The 15586-nt window shown below is 25.2% G+C and overlaps 1 protein-coding gene across 1 annotated transcript; it reads right to left on the bottom strand. All coding sequences in view use genetic code 6, as the record gives it.

The window, feature by feature from the left end:
* Nucleotides 1–2103: 2103 nt before the first annotated feature.
* TTHERM_00473090 (PH domain protein) lies at nt 2104–15227 on the bottom strand (the record flags this gene model as incomplete). Its single annotated transcript, XM_001023892.3, has 13 exons — nt 2104–2199; nt 2256–2757; nt 2817–2935; nt 3095–3829; nt 3955–5050; nt 5111–5391; nt 5449–5837; nt 5903–10022; nt 10076–10557; nt 10613–12362; nt 12439–13556; nt 13616–14266; nt 14387–15227. The coding sequence occupies 13 exons, from the start codon at nt 15225–15227 to the stop codon at nt 2104–2106; spliced, it is 12180 nt and encodes a 4059-aa protein (XP_001023892.2).
* Between the last annotated feature and the right edge of the window lie 359 nt (nt 15228–15586).

The raw sequence follows: 15586 nt of genomic DNA, 5'->3' as shown, positions 1-15586 counted from the left end.
TGTAGGAAATTGCTTTACTACTAAAAAATCATGAAAAACTGAATTGATTACTTTTACATACAAATTAATTTATTACAAGTACTGTATCTTGCTTTTTTTCATTTATAAATAATTTAAGCTAAATGATCTTTAATTGTATAATTATCTTATTAAGTTATTTGTTTATTTTTATGCATAAATTTGGTTATGTTCTATAATTAACTTAAAGTAACTTAAAATTCAAAGATTTACATATATTACTTCAAAATCATTGTCTAAAAACAAAATTTCATATTTTTAACTTCGGAATTCTATCAGTATCTACTTTCACTTTTTCAGTGCCTCTTCTTTTACATTTAGTAATATTTTCAATTTTTTAAGTAAAAAACATAATATTACATAATAAATTATGTAAACTAATATCATTATGAAAAGAATAGGAAAAAAATACAATAAAAATTTTTAGATTTTAAACTAAAGTTGAACTTAATCAAAAATTAGTTTTTCAAATTAATTTTCAGGATTTGTAAGTCAAAAAATAAGATTACAGTCTTTTTTTTGTTATTTATTTACAATAAATATTAATAATTTAAGTTAAGATTTTTATTTCAAATACCATATGTTTCTTAAATTAATATAAGAGCAGATACATCTAATTACTTTAACAATAATTTACTTTTAATTTGATGGATTTATATTTTTTTTTCTTGATAATACAAATTTAATTTATTCCTTCGTTAAAAAGTGGAGAATTCTGTGGCTCTTTTTTTAAGAATTTATGATAATAAAAATAAAGATCATCAATAATTTTTAAACTCTAAGCAGAACAGAAATGAAATATAAATAAATAAAATGTTCATTTGGCTTTACATTTTCTCTTTAATTTTTTTTTATTTTGCATAATTTTATTTATCCACTTTTTATAAGTTTTGTGTCAAGATTTTTCCTACTTCTTTGTTATCTTAGGTTATTTGCTGATTTATTTTTGATTTTACCAAAAAGAATTAATGTTATTACTGCAGAAAAAATATTCATTCATTTAAAATGAAAACAGTTATAAAATGAATTAAATAAAAGTTTTTAAAAAAACTAAGGTCTAATGATAAATCAGAACAAAACAATTCTTAAATATTAAATATAAAGTATTTCTTTGTGTAGTCTTAAATTAAATTTATTTTTGTATTAAAAAATTTTATATTTATATTTTAGTCCAGCGTTAGAAAAATGCGTTTAAGGCTATACATCACAAATTTGAGATACAAAAAATATTAAAATTTCTATCAAAAATAAGATTTCTTATTTTATTAAAATATAGTTAATTAAAGAAAAAAATACATTACAAATGTTATGTGGTTTCGATCCTATTTATTTTTTATATTTTATGTATTTGAATTCTTAAAATATGCTTATTTTCCTTCAAAGATAAATGAATAATAAATTTAAATTGCTCAGATCACCAAATTAATGTTACTTGCCACTAAAATTTTAATTATGATAATAATAATTGATGAATTATGTTATTCTTAATCTAATTCTTTTATATAATTCTCCTTTGATGATGATTTGATTTTTTCTTCTATTCTTATTTGAAAAAGCATAATTAAGAGATTTTAATAGTAACGACTGATTTTTATTAATCAGTAATTTTTTTCTTTTAATGATCTAAAAAAGAGCAACTTAAATATATTTAAAATAAAATAAATGATTCCAAATATTTATTTTTAAATATTTAGATGATAATTTTAATTTCAAGAATTAAAGGCATAAATAAAAAATATGAAATACAAATTTATACGCACATAATTTGGGACAAAAAAATTGTAATTTAATTAAAATTTATAAAAAGGATACACTTTTTTTTCAAATCTATTATTTACCAATTACTGAATTTCTTTATTGTGATAATTATAAAAATAGATAAAAATTAGGCTAATTAAAATATAATTTTGTCTTATATTTCTAAATTAAATAATGCTCTATATTGATTTATAAGATTATCAAAGTATAAATTAACCATAACTTTTATTTGAACTTAATAGCATTAGTTATATTTTTTTATTCATTAAAATAGTCTGGATTTAATTGCCAAAAACCAGCATTTTTTTAAAGAAAAGAATGCGAATATCATAAATCTTGAATTAAATTTAAGTAAGCTAAAAGTTTTTCATGAATATATTTATTGTAGTTTTGGTTTTTAATTTAAACAAAGGCCTTCCTTTCCTATTATATAAAAGTAAAATATTAATTAAAATTATATGCTTAAATTTAATATTTACGGTGAGATATTTATTATCTTCGTTCACAAATATATTTATGCCATCAAATACTTATTAGAATGATTTTAATTAATTAGAAGGAATAATCCAAACTCTTTTACGAGTTCTTATTTCCATAAAAATAAGGGCTTCCTTTAATAATATCAAGCTTTTTTGATTAAATTCGTCATCAAGTAAAATAAAAGCATTTAAGAAAGTAGCCTCTTTAAATCTTCCCCCCTTAAACCTTGTTATTTCCATAAACATTTCTGCATCTATTTCATTATACTCTTTGAAATATTATTCTACACCATAGAAAGGTCTGATTTACCTTATCCTCCTTTGATTTGGTTTATCATCGAAATAAGTTGCAGTATTTGTAATTCCTTCTGCAGTTTTTGAAGCTGCATCAAGTATACCAGATAATGGTTTAATTATAAGTCCAGAAACACCTTACCAAGTTCCTTTTAAAAATCCTTTAACTCCTCCATTTCTAGCTCCTTAAATTGGCTTAGCAAAAACACTATTAATTTAATAAATAATTCAATTAACATTTTTATTCATTTCTAATTTAAAGCTTACTCAATGACACCTCTACCAACTCCATTAACGATAGAAGTAACACCATATTCTATACCATCAAGAATGTGCTTAGGTTTTTTTATTCTCATCTTCTCTCTTTAACTCATAAATTCTTCATCCTTTGAACAAAAGAAAAATAAATAGTAAGTTGTATAGTTTACCAGTAGAAATGATTTATATTTAATTAATACGCTTGAATCTTTAGCAATAAAATATCTTTTTTCAAGCATGCATCAAAATTAAATTCAAATAAATAAATTAACAAATTAATTAATTACCATGCACAAGTGAGCAATACCAGTTGAAAATGATCCAGCAAATTTATTAACAGAATTAAATGTTCCTGCCATTACATTTTTAATTAAGCTTGCTGTTCCTAAAGCTAATCCCATTCCTCCTTCAAGAGGACCATGTACTAATCCTTCTATGGGTTTTTCTATAAAATCTTATACTCCTGTTGCAATATTGTTAAAAAAACCTATTGGATTTCCTATAATATTTAAAGACCCTAGTACATGAAATACTTCTCTAAGGGCTTGTTCTTTATATTTCTGTATTAATTTGTCTGTTATTCCATCAGCTGTGTCAAAACAGTTTTAAAGTTTTATTCCTTTTAGTGTAAGAGGAGCATCATCAATATTTGACAATGCAACTCCTAATGCAGTAGCTAAAACTGTAAGTAGAGCAAAGTTATTATTAGCTCTTGTTTTTGATTTAAAAGACAAATTGATATTTATTGGGGAAAGAATAATTTAATCAATATATGTAGGTAGAGATTGGTCTGGTAGTGTTTAAACTTCCCAAAACATAGGCTTTCTTACTACTTCCATATTTTGAATGTTTGATATCAAAGACTTTCTAGTAACTACAGATGTTGCATAGCTTCTTCTAACAATCTTGCTAATCCTAAAATCAGCTTCATTTTCTTCAGGAGTTTGAATTCCTTCAACAATTTAATCAACAAATTAAAGAATTAAATTTACAAATTCTTCTTCAATCTTTAAAGTAACAGGCTATTCATTAGAAAGAAAGAAAAAAAATTTAATTATAGAAAAATATTTAGATTGAATTCAAATAAAATTGATAATTTAATTCACTCAAAATAAATCATTATTTATTATATTAATTAATTAATTACCTCAATATCAAATATTATAGAGTTAAATAGATTCATATTGTAAGCACAAGTATTTTTCTCTATTAATAAGTTTAGGAAAGCTTTAGAGTTTTCTTCACTGTTATGACTTTAGTAATGGGAAGGAGTTAAAACTACTGGAAAATCTACAAGCATTTAAGAATTATTGTCTATGTTAAGGAATTTCAGCTTAAATTGGAAAATTATATTTTCTTTTTTCTGCAAAAGAATTAATTCTGTGTTTTACATATAAATATACATTAATTCCTATGGCTTTGCATTAAGTGAGTGGTTATTTATAATGCTCAAGCCTATTTTTTTAAAGTAGACTGAAATGTATCTTTCAATTTAAGGTGATGGTATATCAGCAGCTAGATTTTGATTATCGTCATCAACTGCATCGGTGAAAGAAGATATATTATTCGGTAATCTATCCTTTTTCTTAGATTCTTGAATAACTGCAATAGATTAATTTATAGTGTTAGCATAATTATCTTTAATTTCTTTTACGGTTTTTTTATAAAACTCAGCCTTTTCTTCTTGGCTAACAAGTTCGTTTTTAGAACTGTTTTCAAATATGATTACTTTAGTATATCCATCAACCATGATAGTATACTTTATGTACATATCATCATATTTTCGATCACCATAACTTCTTCCTTATATAACTATCTTTTTAGACATATTTATTTGATCTGGTTTTATTGTTACAGGCTGATCTTAATATTACTTTAAATTATTTACTCTTAAAATTATATCTAACTCTTTTTCATTTTTGTTGATATGAGGTTCATCCCAAGCGAAGAATGCCTTTTCATCTAATTCTATTAGAGCTGGTATCATGGGAATATCAATGTTAATATCTTCACATCTATTTGCTATTAAATAAGGTACTTAAGATTCTTCAACTTCTTAAATCACAACATAAATATTTGAATTATCCATTCTAATGTCAGTACGTACAAATTTTACAATGTGGTTTTATTTATCACGTATACACATTGAAACAACTCCAACACTTGTAATTTCTATACCACCACTCCAACAAACCTCATGATCTTAGAAATCATCAATACTTTTCTATCTATCCTTAATGACTCTATTATTTTTTTTTAAAAAGATTTAATTTTCTTTAAAAAAAATTTTTAATTTTAATTACTTTTTAGAAGGTAAACTAATTTCTTCCTATTCAAAATAACTCTTCTCAATATCTATATCATCTTCATGAATTCCAATTTGTAATAGCTATTTGTGACTTTCTAGCCAAAACAAAGGCTTCCTTTGGTTGATAATTAAAATCTAACCACTTTCATTAGAATTTGTTTAGAATTATTTAGCATAAATTGTAAAAGATGTATCATTTACTAAAATAATTCTAGGAGAAAGTGTAATAATTTTAGTAAATAATCCAATTTTAGGTTCTATTTCTTTTAAAGAAACCTATTGATAAATTAAAAATTAATATCATTTTAGCATTTTAATTATTAAAAAAATTACCTAAACACCAATAGGAATAAATACAGGATGGAGTTATTAATTTATTAAAGTCATTTTTGTTTTAACTTGTAGCTCAGTAGAACCAACTCCACTTATGGAAACTTCTTTATTTTATTTTTAAGGACATTTTTTATCATATATAACCATTAGGTTTCCAGTTTCTTCACCTAAAATAACTAGATTATCATCTAATCTTTCACCATAGAAAACTGGGAATTGACCTCCAACTAGCATAGGATTTGAGCTCCATTTATTTTCATTTTTTGTGTAGAATTCTAAGCTATGTTAAGTTTCATTAATAAGTAATGCCTTGCAATAAAAGTAATAATTTCTACAAGAATAAGCTTCTGTCGAAATACTTTAATGCACTGAAATATATGATGAGTTATCTATTTAACAAATTAAATAATCATTAGATATGCTATTTAAAAAAAAATATTTTTCCAAAAATTACATAAATCTGAGATTTTAATTTTGGTTAGTAGCTCTCCTTCGTAAATGAGCTCTTCATCACTCCAAAAGAAACCCTCTAACTGAACTTTTATGTATATTTTCTTTTAGAGTGGATAGTCGAATTCTTCAAAGAATTAATTTGGATAAATCTTTCTATCAATGGTTGTATATTTATTTTAGTTAATTATTTGAAGACGCAGAGGCTTAGGGAGACAATTTTTAAAACGATAAGGTGGTTCAAATGTCATGATGGTTTTATAACGGTTTACTTGATCAGGTTATATTTTGAGTAGTATGAAGTGCTGGCCTATTCTCACTTCAAAGTTTTAATTAATTTGATTTCCACATTCTTCAACAGAAATTTACTCTGAGAAAACTCTTTTTTTTATTATTTCCTCTATCTTTTCAATACTTTGCAGATCTTATCCATCATCATTTTCATCATTAATTTAAAGATTATCTTGATCTTAGTTTAAGTATAAGTCTTCTAAAGAAATAGACATAAAACTAAACAGGTAATCGATTGGTATACCTTATTATTCTCCTGGCTGTATTCTTAAAATTCTCTTATACTTTCTAAATTGTAATGCAATCAAAATTTCAATTGATGTGTTATTATAAAAAATGTAAGGTGAAGAGAGAATCAAAATTTTACGGTTCAAATTTATATCTAATTTTACTTCTGTATTTACTCTAAATTTTAAGTCTTTTATAGGGACTACTTGAGCTTATTACTATGATGATGATTAAGCTTAAGTTTATGAGGATATATTTGAGTTTGGTCTATTAGGCGTTATAGATTAGTTAGCCTATTAAAAACTAATGTTCTTTCCATTGTTTGTAGGTGTAAATGGATTATTAGATTTATTTTTATCACTCTCTTAGCTACTTGCAATTTTTAAAACTATTTCTTAGCACTTAACTTTGTCTAAATCAATATTTTTGATGGATGAAAGCTTAAAAATGTCAGTTTAAAGAAACACCTTGACTTTATTTGTACGATTTAATGTATTGGGATTTCCATGCAACAAATTTTAAGAGGCTGTCATTCCTCTATAATTTATCTTTAGAAAATGATCTAATTTTGATTCAACACGGAAAGTAGTTGATTTATTATCAGAAAGAATAGAAGAACCATTTGTTGTGGATGATTTAGTATCATATTTATAACTAAAATCACTTACTATCTCTATTTTATGACCAGTTTAATTTTTTATAGTATATGGAGATACATGAGAAACGTTTTCTAATATTTGAGGGCAGTTAGGATTTTGCTATTGAATAGTAAAACGCTTGTGCTCCCAATTATGAATTTTTTGAGAAAGTTGTTAGCTTTTTTTAATTAGTTGTTGATACCTTTATGAGGGATCTTCTAATTCTTGAGTCTAAACATTTTAAAATATCTTTTTTTGTTCGTTAACAGGCTTCATTTTTTAAGAAGAGGAGTAATCTGGCTGCAAAAATGCTTGCTGTTGCTTTTTTGCATTAGAAACTTGGTAGTCGTGAGCGTGAGGTGTTTCATATGGTAATTTCTCAATACTCTTTTTTTTGTCCTCTTCGGGTTTATCATCTACAGGTACATTTTTTGTTTATTAAAGAATTTCTTGCTAAAAAGAGTTAAACGTTTTAGATAGAATAAAAATAAGTTAAGATGACAAATTTATTTATAAACATTTAAAGTGCTCAGTTATAGGTTCTAAAGTAATTAGCTCTTTCGTTGTTCCTAATTCATTTTTCAGATAATTAATCTCGAGCCCAACTCTTTCTATTATAGGTTCCCATTCACTCACTTTAGGATTAAAGTAATTAATACCAAGCTAAATCTAAGCATTAACTTTATCTACAATAACATTAGAAGAATGATTCATCACAAAATCAAAAAACATAAAATCTAAAACTGGTGTAAAAGCATTACCAACATCATTAATGATGACAATTTGGAAACCTTCCAACAGCACATTTGTTTTACTTTCTTACAAATTTGATTTAAAAACTTCATTCATGATAATAGATTTTTTGCTCTGGTTTTTGTACTCTAATTTTTGATTTGTATTTTACAAAATCTTAGACATTGATTCCATCCTTTAAAGCTATTAATGAGATTCTATTAATTCAATATTTGGGATAGTTTTATTCCTACTCATACTAATATTTCCTTACTATTAGCTCATGTTTACTTTATCCTTACTTTAGTCCAACTATTATACACTTTAAATATTGCTAAGATTATTCTAACTTCCTTGTTATTATAATTATAGATTAGCCTGAGTTGTTGTATTTTAATCATTTTTATTAAACATCATTGATGCCACATCACTCAATTTACCATAAATCTACTGAGACCTGTCAAGTTACTATGGCTCTTGTTTGATTTATTAAAATTTAGACTAGCTTGGATTTTTAAGCATTATCCTTGTTTAAGAGCGACTTAAATTTAATAGCTAGCTGTTTCTGCGGCCTATTTAAGGTGAAATACCTATTAGCTACGAATTATTAGCACTATTGTTTTATATTTACTGTATCTGATTACTTATATTAGTATTTTACTAGTTATCTTTGCTCTGCTAATTTTACTATTTTAGTTTAATTTTTTCTAACTTTTCTATTTCGATTTGTTGAGATTTTTCATTATAAATTTATATTTGAGTCATTGCATAGTTTATGGCATCTTGCATCAGTTTAATATCTTAAAAAGATATTCTTAAAGAAGATTATTAAATTTATAAATCAATTAGTGTTTTTTCTATCGATTAAGTTAGATCATCACTTACAGATAAAAACTTCTTTTTGCTTAAAAAAATTTTAAGTGGAAGTAAAATTTCACGCTTTTTTACTGTTCTAAAATCCTTATGAGTAATTTCATCGTAATCACAAATAAATATCTCTAATCCTTCTACTTTTACATCCATTTCATCTATAACATTGGTTTAACTTAACTCTTCTCTTGTGATTTTACCTAAATTTATCATGTTTCTTAATTCTTACAAAGGTTTAGGCTGTTTGGAATTCATCAAAACAGTAAACTAGCCTCTTAGTGTGAGAATATTACCACTTTCCATGCATGGAGTACAAATAAGGATATTATTTACATTTAAAGCTATTTTTGATTGTGTCCCTTCCATAATATTATTATTGCAATTATCTCTATAATTATCTTAGTATTCTTCTTTTTGTTGTTGGCTAGGTGATTGAACTGCATTTATCTGTGGAATAGGAACTATTGGTGGAGGAATGTTTTCTGTTTCTTCGTCTAGCTTGGAGAATCCTGCAATTTAAAGTAGAATTCCCATTTATGCTACAATTGTAATATTATGTAAGTTGATGTACATTTCTTTTTCACCAGTCTTCTCCCAAGAATCGTAACTAAATTCTAATGCATTTTACTTTTAATTAACAGTAAAAAATTCTTGACTTTATTCTTTCTTATCTGCGAGACGAAGATCAGCAAGATGGTTTTCAATACTCGGAAATAGAAATTCTGGCTATTTACTTAAATCCTTTTCCACATCTCTAGGAGTTTTAAAGTTTGGAATTGAAAAAATTTTCTCATTTGATTTAATATCGCCACTTTCTTTGTGTTTTTTTTGTGTATTATCTTTATTTTTTAGTTGATTGAGATGCTTTTTGCTCTGATGCTTATGATCATCATGCTTTTTTTTGAAATATTTGTGTTTAATATGGATGTTTTTTTAATGTACTGACTCTTCTTTGTCTTCTCCTTCATCATCAATAATTTAGTCGTCGCTGGAAGCATCAAATTTTTTAATTTATTTAATTAAGTGTTCTAAATCTTAAATTTATTGCTCATCATGCAAATTAAACTTTACCAAACTTCCTATCAAAGGATATTCAAAATAAATATTGCTATCAATATCTTTTTCAAAGTAGCTTCCGTCTATCTCTTTGCAAATTATTTTTACATTAGATTTACCGTCAATACTATCATAAATTACTCTAGCGTTATCGAAGGTTACCATTGCAAATGGAATATTTTCGTTGCTCACAGCAAATAGAGAAATATTTTGAAAATCTAAACTGAAGTAAATACCATCAGAATTTTCAATTATGTCATCAAATTTACTATTGTCTCTTTAGTATTGTTAATACTCACTTGACAAACTCTTTTAAATTTAAAATATTAATATAAATTAAAATATTTTTAATTGCAATATACATTTGTTTCAATTTGTAATGAGTCTAATCTCTAGATTCCTCTAAACTTGAATGTTGACTTTCTTTCTTTCTTACTAGACTATTAAATCTAATAGACTCTTTATTAAGGCAGCCCATAATATTTTCTCTCCATTTATTTTTATTTTTCTGCAAAGGTGACCCAAAAGTCATGAATAAAGAATTAGTCTAACCCATCGTCATAAGAAATATTATGAAAGATGGCTGTCATAATAATATTATAATCGAAATTGCTAAATTTAAGCAATATAGGAGTGATGTAACTTTCTATTGTCATCGTATTGTCGTAGCTCTCCTAAGGAAAACACTATTCTAATTCTTTAAAGAAACTGAGCATAGATACTTTTATGTTAAAATCAAACGGTTTGCACACTTCAATCATTTAGTCTTCTTTTATTATAACAATTTTCATATCTTCAATATAAATATAATATTAGTCTTCGTATACTTTTGGCCTCTCACCAACTATTTTTAAAATGCATTAATTAATATCTTTGTTGATAACTTAAAAAATAAAAACCTTTGAAGTAGTTCGGAGATGAGTTAGCATATTTATTTGTTATTATTCTTTTTGGACATTCGAATCTTTTATTTTCTATTTATGTGGTACCTAAATATATTCTGATGAAATTTATAGCATCTTTGTGCTGCTTAATATCTATAACAGGAGATTTAATCTCTACCTTAATATTCATATTTGTAGGATTTATTATTTATGTCTTAATAAATTATTTTTATAGTTAATCTATTCTATTTTTTTGTTGCTCTATGTTTTTTTGGATTTGATTTTTTTAATCAATCAGCTTAGAAACAGCAATATTAGAGTCTTCTTTAAAACCTTCTGGAGCAGTGACTACACCAATTATTTATACTAACAAGTAATCTATGAGGCGCATGACGGGCTACATCATAAAATCTATATGGATTGAGTTAATAAAAGCATCTACAAATATTGTTTCACGAGTAGAATGATTAAACTTTTTAGAAGTAGTTTCTAAGATAGTTACATTAAAATTCAATAAATTAGCTTTTTTATCATAAATTTATGGTTTTTCTTCTTTAACATGGGTCAGCAACTCCTCAGTCTCATACCATAAACCCACTATCTCTTGTTTTCTTTGAAATTTATAGTCTTCCTCTTTATATATAGTGTTAGGATAATTTGTAAGATCAAATATTTGTAAATTTTGAAGAGAACCACTAAGCACCATTTCATCAGCCTTTTACATAAATTCAATCTAAGTGCACTGAAGATTTAATTAATTTTAGTTTAATTTAGTTTTTCTATGTATTAAGTTAAGAGCTATTTATCTGACATGCACTTTCGCTTTTACTAGAATAACTTCACTATTCTGAATCAGATTGCTTTCTTCTGTAGATCCATCTTAATTTTCAGGTTCTAGCTTATCATTCGTTTTATCATTACCAGGTAATATATTTTATAAATCTTTACCTTTTTCTTTAAGAAGGTACTCCTCTCTTCTTTAAGATTCCAACTTTTAGAGTTCAAGCTGCTTAATTATTTATGTTTCTGTGTCTATTTAGAAGAAATCCATAATAGCCATAAAAGTATCAGGCTTAAAGTTTATAAACAAACATCCAAATTCACAATCTAAAAATAAATCCATTTTGTCTTACTTGTGTTAAGGATGCTGCTTGTCTAACTACAAAATCTTTATATTTATTAATTTATCGTTTTTTTCATTTCTACTAGTAATCAAATATGATAATGATGGATCTTAATACTGATAAACATAATCATTCAGATAAATGCCTTCCAAAGTGATATCAGCTTCAAATGAAGCAATTTTTTTCTCTGCTTTCAAATTAAATTTTTATATACTCAAATCTACAATCATTTTTTATTGCATACTTTCAAGACTTACTTGAATGGAATTTATTTTAAAGTTCAAATGTAAATCAACTGCATTGAAATCTGTATTTTCTAAATTCATATCCTCCAAATTATTATTGTTGCTTTCCTGCTCGTTCATTTATATTTCATACAATTTTTTTTCTTCTTCATTTTCGTCATATATTTTTTGAATTTCTTTAATCCATTTTTCAGTATTTTCAGCTTTTTCACATCCCAAGTAAATGTCCTCATACCTAGTTTTAATCACAAAAGCGTTTTTAAAACCACATTAATCCTCGGCAACATTTGAAATAGTAGCATTTTTGATAGCTATATGAAATAGCGGTTTAAACGTATTTTAAACCTCAAAAAAATAAATGTGGTCTCTAGTTAAGACAGCATAATATTTCTCCCACTATTAAAATAAATAAATTCAATATGTAAGAATTTAATTTAAATAATTAAAACATAAATTATAAACAAATGATTACCTTTTTGATATGTTTACCTCTCTTGAATAGGAAACCACCTTTTACAGCTTTTTTTATTAGTTCTTTCTTTTCAGTAATGATTTCTTCTGCTGCGTTATTTTTATCATAATTCTCTTAATTCATCTAAAGAGTTTGTCTTTTGGAACTTTGAGCTGTAGAAATATCTAATACATCTTAAAGCGATAATAATTTTTGATAAACTGTTTAATTTAAATTTATATTTAAATCAGTAATATCTCCTTCTACTGAAATTCTAGGAATATCTATTTTCATCAGTATTTTTTGTTAGTACTTTGCAATATTAATTTTAATATTGATGCTAAAATCTTAAACTAGCACAAACATTTCACCGTTATTTTACATTTATTGCTGCTAAATCATAAATGATTCTCTTTACTAACCTGCAATCGAAGGGTGTGTAGGAGCAAGAGAAAAAGTTCTGATTTACAAAAACTATTCCATCGTTTAAATAGTAGTAAAATATCTACAATTTATATTCTGAAGGGAAATCAAATAAATTTCATTAAGTTCTTTTTTTCTTGCATATTCAATTTTATCTTAAATAAGTGCATTTGATTGCAATAGCTTTTATCCCTCCTCATGGTCAGTTTTAATACTCAGATTACCTAATTGCAATACTAAAAAGTCAACAGCATCTATGTTATCATCAGAAGAAAAGGGTATAACAATAATTGGAGAAGCCAAAAAAATATCTAATTTTAATATATCTTTGCTTTTATCTATATTTTTAATGCTGTCTTCAACCTATTACTGAGTTTTCTCATGAAATTCTTCTATTTTTTTCATCGCTTAGTCTCTTAATTCTTAATCTTGTACTTTAACTTGGAAAAATTCTGTGAGAAACTATATTAACAATCTGTTATACTAGAGCTTTGCTTGGGCTAAATTGAATTTGATAAATCTTTCTTCTTTATCTTCTAGTTATTTAGCATCCATTCTGAAAAATATTATATTATTTTCCTGCTAATAAGAAGATTTGCCTAAAACATTTGTGATTTTCTTTTGTTGTTTTAAAATTTACTCCTCAACAATATCTAAGCTCATGTCTTTTAAGCTTGCTGTAATGCTATGGCCTTTCATTTTAACATTAACAGAACCTGTAAAATAAATGTAATTTTATAACAGTTATTCCTTTGCAAATTTTTAAATTAATTACCTAGTAAGTCATTAAAGCTAAAGCTAGTACCTTTATATTCAGCTGGTTAAAATTATTTTTTCAAATAAACACTACCTCCTTCAAATTTAAATTTTACTTTAAGCCAGATATAATCATCTGGAGCATTATTTTATTGTGCTTGCTTTTAAATTTAACTATCTTCCTACTTTATTATGGATTCAAAAAAATTTTCAATGTTTTCTTTATCCTTTTGAGTAACAATTGAATTTTTTTTTGATGATGAGCGAAATATCCTTGAAATAATACCCTTTTTTTTAGATGTTATTTCATTTATTTTTTGAGATTTCAGTTCTTCTCCTGCTATTATCTTTGTTTAATCTAATAGAATCTTAAGTTAAAGCTTCTCAACTGCTTCTGATAGCTATTTTCTTTAATCTGCTGTCAATCCATCCAAATTTCTATCTAACTTATAGTAATATATCGGATACACTTGCTTGAATTTTTCTATCAACTCATTTTATTTTTATTAGTCTTTAGTGCATGATTTTTCCTTAAGCTTTGCAATATGCTTGTTATATGAATTCATATATTCTAACATGGAAATGGCATGCTGCAATTAATCTTAGTCCAGGATAATATTTAATCGACTAATGTCTGCTACAACTACTATATTAGGTATCCTAAAATCACCTAACATATTAAAAATAAAATTTATTGAAAACAGCACATTTGATAATTAATAATTGGAGTTTTTCTTTCATAAAATACTATTAAATATTTAATATTTCTAATTAATTTTATAATGATTACCTTTAGGATTTTGTACAAGACGGACCTATAAATTGATTGTAAACAAATAATTTATTATATTGTTCATTTTTTGTCCACTTTTCATTATCGAATAATTTAAATGAAGCTGTATTTCTTCAAAACTTTTGTTTGCTAAAAATTTTGTTTCGTTTGGATTAACATAGACTCCCAAGTTTTTCAAGTCTAATTTTTTTGTCATAGCTAAATTTGCATTTGCTGGTTTTGTACGATCTATATAAACAGGCTCATCGTGATCATTTACAGTGAGCATGCCTATTGATTGAAGGCATACACCAAATGACGCTTTAAAACCAATTTAATTTTCTATTCTAATATGAATATTTGATATCTTCAACTATAAATTATCTAAAATTTTTATAAGTAATCTATCTATATATGTTTAAGTGCTGTCTACGGGAGCATTTCCTTTTGCTTTTTCTTTTGTTTCTAATTATTTTGTTTAAACTTGAATCATTTTTTCAATAATATCCTATGCATACTAATCTACATTATCTAATTTGTTTTTAATACTAGAGTATTCTTGCATCCAATCAACCTCTCTTTGTACATCAAAGAGTATGTATAATCCATCTAATTCTATCTCAACTGGAGACCCGCTTAAATTTGTAATTGGAATCTTTAAAACTAACTTTTTTATGTGAGAATATTTTATGTCAAATGGCAATTCTAGTAGCTCAGGCACACTATCCTTTAGTTTGACATTCTCAATAACTATATTACCTGAAAAAATACCAACTTCTAAATTTTTAGTGTCCAAGCCTTCGATATAGTGTCCTATTTTCTAGTTAAGGAGTCTAACTAAAATATTTTCAAATACCATATCTTTCTTGTATCAAGCACACTGTTATTATTAATCTCTTTAAATTGCTCTAACTAACAATATCTTTTATGCTTATTTGTTGTTCTACTTAAAACTATAGAAGTCTTTGTTAAGCTAATATCTGGTTAAGAAATAATACAATAATGCTTAACTAAAATATATTGATTAATAATAAATTAAATCTATATTAATTTAATTATTTATATATTAATATTTATCTAAGTGATTGTTTACTTTTAGAGATCAGTAAGATGAATTTTTTATTTTTAAATTTCAATTAAGTTCATCATCATCATTTCTATTAACTTCACTTTTTCAAAATACTAAACTTCATTTTAAGATAATTATGAAAGCTATAA

The sequence above is a fragment of the Tetrahymena thermophila genome (assembly GCF_000189635.1).
Source record: "Tetrahymena thermophila SB210 genomic scaffold scf_8254403, whole genome shotgun sequence".
Taxonomy (NCBI): Eukaryota; Ciliophora; class Oligohymenophorea; order Hymenostomatida; family Tetrahymenidae; genus Tetrahymena; species Tetrahymena thermophila.
The sequence above is the reverse complement of the archived record's forward strand: the minus strand, read 5'-3'. Positions and strand labels throughout refer to the sequence as shown.